Below are 8415 nucleotides of genomic sequence, written 5' to 3' on the forward strand. Positions count from 1 at the left end.
ACTTGCTTTAAGTAAATATATCAAAAATTTATATTGTACATTAGAGACTGGAACTGAAATACTTTAGTCACCAACTGTACTTAGGGTGCCTCTGCCTCCCCACCGGTGGCACTGACCTGCTAGAAACGGCCCTGGCGTCACACCACTGCTCCTGTCCAGGTGGCTGTTTCCTGTGCCATCATGTGAACCACCAAAAGAAGCTGCCAGAAACGGGACTGAGGCTTTGCAGTTGGGCTGCCTCGCCTTTCCCACCCAGCCAGACGCCCACCTATGGGCTCCGATCTGAGTGGGGACCAACTGGGGCAGGAAGTGGCCCCAGCGGAAAGGTGCCTGACAAGGAGTCGAAGGGGGAATGGAATGAAGATGCAGCAAGACGCCATCAGGCCAGCATTTAAAATATGGATGGCCTTTACCAATGACGTCATGTCACTAAATTTAAAGCCCTGTGCATTAGTTACTTTTAATTCCATTTTGCAGATTAAGAACGTTAAGAGACTCCATCAAGGATCAGGAAATCAGCAAATGGTTAGAACTGAAGTCTGCATGCTAAGTCCCAAGCAGATGCTGTTTCTGGGACTTCTTCCCCATTTTGAGACCCAGTGCTAGGCCCAGCTCTGCCACTCACCAGTTTACGCACTTTTTAAAACAAATCCAAAACTGCTGACCTACATAACTGGGTGGCTATGAGAATCAAATGCAACAGTGTGGGATGAAGGATCTATATCGGCTGGAAAAGCATCCTATAAATGTGAGAGATTCCTACTGACACTTTAAGAGACAATCACATCCTTAGCGTCCCCAAATGAGCTGGTGGAATTCCAGTTCCCAGCAGTGGATCGTGGCTAGAACCTCCTCTACGTATATCAGACCAAATGCTGTATTCCACCGCTGTGTGCTTGAAAAGTCTTAAATTCACTTTTTGGCCAAAGAGAATTTCGTTTGACTTCTGTAGAAATTCATACCCAACTGACAACAGAGTTCAAAGAAAACAACAGGATCACAAGCTGTCTTTAACTTCTTCAGGAAGGCCACTCTTTCTGAAATCAAGAGTCAATGGGATTAGAGCTGGAAGAGAAACGGCCAGCCCTACGACGCAGGCCACTCAACACAGCAGACCTCGGAGACACTGCAGGTTCGCCCCCAGACCACCGCAGTAAAGCGATCGTCACCTTTTTGCCGGTGGGGGGCCTTGCTTTCAATTTGTAAAAAACGCAACATCTGTGAAACACAACAAAAAGGAGCGGAATAGAATGAGGTCTGCCTGTACCAAGGACAATGGGGAACCAGCCTGGACAGCGGTCTCAGGCTTCTGTATGGCAAAGAGAACATCCCTGGGCAGCGTGTTCAAAGTCCAGCTTCCTCAGCCTCCACCCTAGTGACTCGGACTCACAAGCTCCAGGTGGGGTTCAGGAATCTGCACCTCTAGCTTGCATCTTGGGTGGTCTTCATTCTGAACTTCAAGAAATTCTGGCTGGAGGTGATGCACAAAGTTCACCTGGTCTATACTGGAGTATCTGACCAAACGCAGCAATTTCAATGATAATGATGATTACTATCATGATAAAAGCTAAAATTTATGGAATTTATTATGTTCTGGGCACTGTAAGTATCTTACATGTATTATTTTATTTAATCCTGGTAGGTACTATTAACTCTATTTTTAAAGAAACTGAGGCTTAAGTAGGTCAAGTATCTTTCGTAAGGGCTGAAACCAGGATTTGAACTCAGGCAGCCCTACTTCAAAAATCACCGAACTGTATACTTAACTGGTGAATTTTATGTTATGCAAGTTATACCTCAATAAAACTCCTAAAAAAATCTTGGACAGACTCCCCACGGTTGCTACATCTACTTCTGCATATGCAATCCTGTCTCCCTGGTTCCAGGAAGGCCCTGAGAAATAGTTGTGGGTCGCTTCGAGTCTCCAGAACAATTGTTTGAATCTCCCAGCTAGCTATTTGAGCCATGTCTAAGAAACCCACAGGGAGTCAAATCATGTAATGTGTCTATATCTCTGATTAACCACACCATAACCAGCACCTTGGAGCTCTCATTATGTACAGAGTAGCCGTCATCACCATAAAACTCCACGATTCGTTATTCTCATGGAAGGCAGGCCTGAATCCAGCCCCTGCTCACTACCGGACTATTCCAGCACTCGAAGCTGGAGGGAGGCTTTATTTTGCTGACACTGTATCTTGTGGGGCCACAAAAGTCCCTGTCTTTGTCTTCCTGAGCCTGGGGTGAGCGCCAGTGGAGTCGTGGGCAAGCTAAAATCACACCTACAGAGACTGGAAGACACTGTGAGAGCCACCAGGGCAAGTCAAACTCCATGTGTGACGACAACACCCCATGTGGTAATAACAATTTGTATTTTACAGCACCGGTCCCCAATCTTTTTTGGCCCAGGGACCAGTGCTCCTATGAGAATCTAACGCCAGATGATCTGAGGCGGAGCTGAGGCGGTGATGCTAGCGCTGGGGAGTGGCTGCAAATACAGATGAAGCTTTTCTGGTTTCTCACCTGCTCACCTCCTGCTGTGTGACCTGGTTCCTAACAGGCCACAGACTGGTACCGGTGCATGGCCTGAGGGTTGGGGACTCATGTTCTATAGAAGTCTTCCAGTCAAGCACTCAAGTCATTTTAACTTTAAAAGACTGTGTAGTACGATGGCTTCTAATGATTTTGAAGCTACTAATCCCTGAGGAATAAAATTATAAAATCCTGAAATACTTGAGTGTTTAAATAAAGTGAGGCTCGGGGGGAAAAAACGGGATTTATTTAAGCACGAGGTGCCATCATGCTAGTGGAAAGGCTGGGATAAAAACCTGTAGTTAGCTCTAGCCCATTGTTTTTGTGGCTTGTTTGATTATTAATCCCAACACAGCAGTATCCTCCCGATCATCCCATCACCTGTGACTTCTCTCTCCCACAGAACATTCAAACGCTAATTAAAATATACGCTGTGAAATCATTTTGGAATCATCCCCTTCTCTCCTTTGCCATGGCCTTAGTACAGATTTCAGCGCCCCTGGACCAGACCGTTGAGTAGTCTAGTCCGGGGCCACCTCCATCCAGATCCTCTCTGCATGGCTGGTCCCCCGTGATCCCTGGTTAAACACCTCTCTGGCTTCCTACTGCCTGCACGGTAAGGTCCGAACTCCGCAGGTCCAAGGACGGACCTTCCTAATTGTGTACAGACCTAGCTCACCAATCTTATCTCCCACGTCTCCACCCAGCCACCTGGTACAAAAGTTATGGTGAGCAACTCGCAGTTTCCTTAGCACAAGATATTAGCCTCGTTGTGAACACGTCTTCTCTGCAAAGCTTGGTGCTAGGTACTCTACGTGCATCACCTCATTTAATCTTCACAACTACCTCATGCGAAGGCAAGTGTCTTACTCCTCCGGTTTGCAGGGGTGGAAAATGAAGCTTCGATAATCCTCTGGCTGACTGTCTCCCGGTCTGCAGCACCGCCTGCTCCCCCAGGCTCCTGAAGACCCCGTTGCTGCTCAACGGCGCCCCCTGTATCCCCCAGCCTAACCTTAGAGACCACACTCAACTGTCCGTCCCCATGATGCCACTCTTCACCCAGTTAGTCATTCTGTCTTTGGAGCGGCTGTGCTACTTTGTGCATTCCTCATTGGAAACATGTCACCCGATATCATAATTATCCGCATACAATCTACCAATGAGACTGTGAACCCACAATAATAAGAATAGCTTTTTAAAAACTCTCTCTTTTCCCTACTTCTAGCATATAGCAACTAGGTCAGAAATGAATGACGAGGTACGTTACTGTTTCCCACGTGTTGTTTCATCCGCTCCTGTACCCGCCTTACGCACTCTATGTCACAGCCTCATTACCTCTGAGCTCTCGTGGGCTGGAAATTCCTGAGACTGTCCCTCCGCTCGCCTTTCTTGCCCATTCTCTTCTTTACCAATGATAGGTTAACTTCTCCAAAACACAGCTCTGAGCCTGGCTCTTTTCTTCTCAAAAACATCCTCGACTCCCCCATGCTTACCAACTGATGTACAGATTCTTTACCCAGAATTGCAGAGCTTCCATGATCTGGGCTTAATGATTTCATCTCAACTTGGATCATTCTCCTACACCAAACCAAATTATATTATTTCCTGTTCTCTCAAATCACACAAGATCTCTGTGTGTCTGACCACTGAAATGCCCCACCTTCCTCTCATAACTACCTGCAGAATGTCAGCTTCTTCCAATCAGATTCACTCACTCTCACTAAGCTTTCCTTGATTTGGTACACCTGTAAAAACTACAACGCTTCAGAAATCCCACAGCATATGGTTTTACCCCTTCTGTGGGATTTAATCCGTCCTGCACAGCTCTGCTATGATTCAGACACGCCTTAGCTCATTTATAATCTCCCTGACAGCACTTACTCTTCCTCACAGAGCTACACCTAACTGACTGGCTTACACCTGGGAGGTACTCAATAAATTTGGTTTGCTGTATTACTGAAATAACATCTAAATGTTACGTTATGCTAAAACCTAATTCTCGTGCATTTTAAAAAATTAATGAGAAGTCAAACTAATTGAAGAACTTCACAATCCTCCGTAAGGCTACAAGACAGTGGCGTGTCAAAAACCAGTTTTGGGAAAAAAAGAAACCTGACTTTAACTGGTCCATGTCTTAAGAAGTCAGGTCAACATGGGATGGAAAATCATCTAAACGGATAGTGAGCATCACGGAGTGATGGCCAGTGTTAAACACTGGGCCAAGTGTCCAACGTGCACGATTTCCTTGGTTCGTACAAACTGCCAAGACAGATGACTGTGTTCCACATCCTACCCTTGAGAAGACCAAGGCCAACGGAAGTTCAGCAGTTTGCCTAATGTTAGGTATCCTTTGAATGGCAGAGCCAGGATCTCAACTAAACCAGAAACATTTACCAGAAGACTGAAGCTCCCTGTGAAGATGTTGCAATGAATTCTCATCATTTAAAAGAGCTTTGTATACGACACATTTCAACGCTACCACAAACTACTGAACCTATACTATAACTAAGGATGGGGTCCCTTTACTGGGGACCTCATTCAGTCAAAGGAGTTACAGAAAGACTTGATAGGAAAACGATCAATAACACTCGAGATTTCTGTGCCTGTACCTTTATAACATAACAAGTACAGATGCTACACTGCATTTCTCAGGTGTGCAACAATTTTAGGGACTCAGTCAACAGATCATTGTTCTTGGAACAAAGTTTACCACTAGGTGGCAGGAGTATAATGTCAGCAAGGAGATTTTTCTACAATGCTTTATTAATGAAGGTAGCTTGATGTTTCCCCAACTCTTTTTCACAGTAATATAAAATCTTACTAAACTGCTTTGTTTTTAAAAAATTATTTTTATGGTGATGTTTAGAATGGTATGTTACAAATAAATTATTCTAAATAAAAAATATCCCCCCTTGTTGAAAACTGTATTATATTTATTTTAAATATCATAATATACAGATTTCAACCATTTTGTATTCAACAATAACCACAGCTTAAACTAGTTTTAAACATGAAAGTTGAACCGTATTATCAATGAATTAAATAAAAAATAACACATTGTACCTTAACATATAGTGAAGACTGAAATTTAATTTTGGGTTATGCTCTAAAAGATAAAACTGCTTTCAACCCATGAAGGTTGGAATTCTTGCATTTTGCAAAGTGTTTTTTGGGTTAGTTTTGTTTGTTTCATTTTGTTTGTATTTTGTTTCTCAACGTCAAAATAAAAGGTTTCAGGTTATATTTACAAACACTTGTCTGCAAATAACACTGAAGATTACCAATATATAAAATGAAAATTGGGTCTACGGTCATGCTACCCTGAACAAGCCTGATCCTGTATGATCTCGGAAGCTAAGCAGGGTCGGGCCTGGTGAGTACTTGGATGGGAGATCACCTCGGAAGACCAGGTGCTGTAGGTGTAAAAAAATTATTAAAAATAAGGGACTGTAAGCTGACAAGGTCCTTGTAATCTGTGAGGTCAACCAAGAGTTGCCTCGCCTAAAAAACAAACAAACAAAATAAATAAATAAAATGAAAATTGGGCAAAACCAACATTATGTTTCTCTTTCGACACGTACTTTAAAAGTATAAGAGGAAGCTTGATGTGCTATAAAAGAATTTTGAGGAAATAGACGAAACTTAAAAATGTGATGATCGTCTTGAGGCAAATCTATAGAATTGTCAACATGTGTACACTTTTAATAACTTATGTCCTGCTTTCTGTATCTTTGGTGACCCCTTGTGGGTAGAAATTAAATTATATATAACTAAGAATAGCAAATATACATGTAAAACCATATAATGGTCAAAATCACTCTGGGAAAACTAAGTTAGAAACTAACCCTTGCATATATTCACTTAAGAAGCTCTCAGAAATAAAATATTTTAATAATTATTAAAAATGTTAAGCAGAAAATAAAATCCCCTCCTTTAACATAAAGAACCCTCTAGACCTATGCAAATCTAACTATCAGTGTGAAGTTGGGGTGTCTGGTGGAAGGAACTGTGCTTTGTCTCATCAACCAGGAAGCGTGAAGCCCAGACTGGTTCAGGCCTTGGCCAATTATATAAAGCAGAGCGAGCAGAACCGGACTCCTTCCCAAGGCTGGCAACTGGTTCTGTGTCCCCACAACTGTTCCACAAGCAGTCTGTGGAATATGCAAAAAAGCAAATGGCGCTCATACACAAGACCTCTGGAAAACACGCTGGCCCAAGGTCTCCGGCAAACCTAGATCCACAAAAAAGCGAGGCCGACTTACTTCTCTGGCTGCCCAGGGAGCCCTCAAGCTGATTTAGATCTGCTGAAAGCCATCTGCCAGGGGCTTTGATTTCTAAGTCTCTGTAAAGCAAAGGTCAAATATGGACAGTCCAGAGGCTACCCTGGCTCCTGAGTTTTCTGCAGCATTAAGCCAAAACTGAAGTCCTAGCCAGGGATCAATGGGAAGGAACAGTTGCTAAGGAATTATTGTCTATGGCAAGCAATTTATACCTGTAAACTAGTCTAGGAATGTGTGTGAAGAATAATTTGCAATGTGTACACATGGATGAATCTTTCAGCTTTGTAAGGCAATATCACTGAGTGCATTTATTAAGCGAAAATTACAGAGTAAGGTAAAGTTGTCTGGATGCTTGACAGGACATGAAAAGAACATTGCTCTTGTGGCTTTGACAGTTATTGGTTTATTCAATCCATGAGATGCTTATGTTCTACTCTAAAAATAAGTACAATAACATCATAAAATTTTCTTTGAACCATCATCACTCAGGGGTTGACAGGTATTAAACTGCAAGTTTCTAATTCATTCCTAGCGGGGAAAAACAGACTTAGAACATGTACCTGTCTCTTAACACAAAGTATCTCATTTATATGTACTCGGCTGAAAAGGATAAAGAGTTTAAAACAAAAAGAGAAGAAATCTGAGTAAGAAAAAAATTCAAAATCAAAGAGAGCCCTTATTAGCCGTCTGGAGTGGATGACAGGTCTTTTTCTTTTTGACTCCCCCACCCCCCAATCACTGGTCCACTTCCCAATCTAGCATGTGGTTGGTGCTCGATAAATATCTCTTGAATAGATGGTGTGGTAAGTGCCATCTCAAGGAGTGTCCTACATTAGCAATTCGTTGCAAAAGAGATAAAATACCTTTGAATTTGGTAAACGGCAACTTGACAAGAATAATTGGGATGGCAACACAATCAGCACCTCCCCCGACCATGGCGGTGGGTAAAGGAAAAAGCGCAAACGCCAAGGAAAACACCGGTGCATATGGGCAATCTCTAGATGGGGTGAATGGTGGCACTGTCACAAGCGCCTCCCACAGCAGGTCACCTACAAGAGGTCCCTGCCCTGCCCTTACCTCCTCCTTTTCTTCTGGACCCGAGGCCCCACTGGGACTCAGCTGAGGGTGGCTGCCGACAATGCTGTCCTTACTGCTTCTGTCACATGTGGCTTGCACCGAATCCTGGAAGGACACAGGACCTTCCGCCCTTTCGTCGCTGTCCACTGAACTCAGGGACAGCGCGCTGAGATTGCTGGGACACTTGGCATTTCCAGCGCCCGGGCTCTGAGGACTAGGGGGCTTGGGTGTGGTGGGCCTTAGGGGGGTGAGCGGCTGCTCGGGTTCGAATGTAAACTGGCTGCCGGCTTTGGCTTCGTGGGAGTCTTTGCTCGACCCTTCCTGGGCAAACGGACTCGGGGACGAGCTGCCAGCCTCGCAAGGATCGACGTTCTGGGCTTCGAGAGGACACACGGCTGTCTCCGCGTCCAAGTGGGGTAGCCGAGGACGCTCTGGGCTGAAGCCCGGGGCCGCGGCGCACCTCCTGCGCTCCAGCTCGGTGCTGCTGGACACGCGGCGCGAGTAGTCGTCGTGCAGCAGGCTGCGG

At 44.4% G+C, this 8415-nt stretch overlaps 1 protein-coding gene and 1 pseudogene across 1 annotated transcript in view; one reads left to right on the plus strand and one right to left on the minus strand.

Moving 5' to 3' along the window:
• Nucleotides 1-8415, minus strand: part of SPATA13 (spermatogenesis associated 13) — a 295901-nt gene that overhangs the window by 59019 nt on the left and 228467 nt on the right. The window contains exon 4 of the mRNA XM_025049512.1: nucleotides 7890-8409. Coding sequence (XP_024905280.1) covers nucleotides 7890-8409 — 520 coding nt within the window. The remainder of the gene's footprint in view (nucleotides 1-7889; nucleotides 8410-8415) is intronic.
• LOC112482980 lies at nucleotides 5836-5954 on the plus strand (annotated as a pseudogene).

The sequence above is a fragment of the Pteropus alecto genome, unplaced genomic scaffold (assembly GCF_000325575.1).
Source record: "Pteropus alecto unplaced genomic scaffold, ASM32557v1 scaffold16, whole genome shotgun sequence".
In the NCBI taxonomy this organism is placed as follows: domain Eukaryota; kingdom Metazoa; phylum Chordata; class Mammalia; order Chiroptera; family Pteropodidae; genus Pteropus; species Pteropus alecto.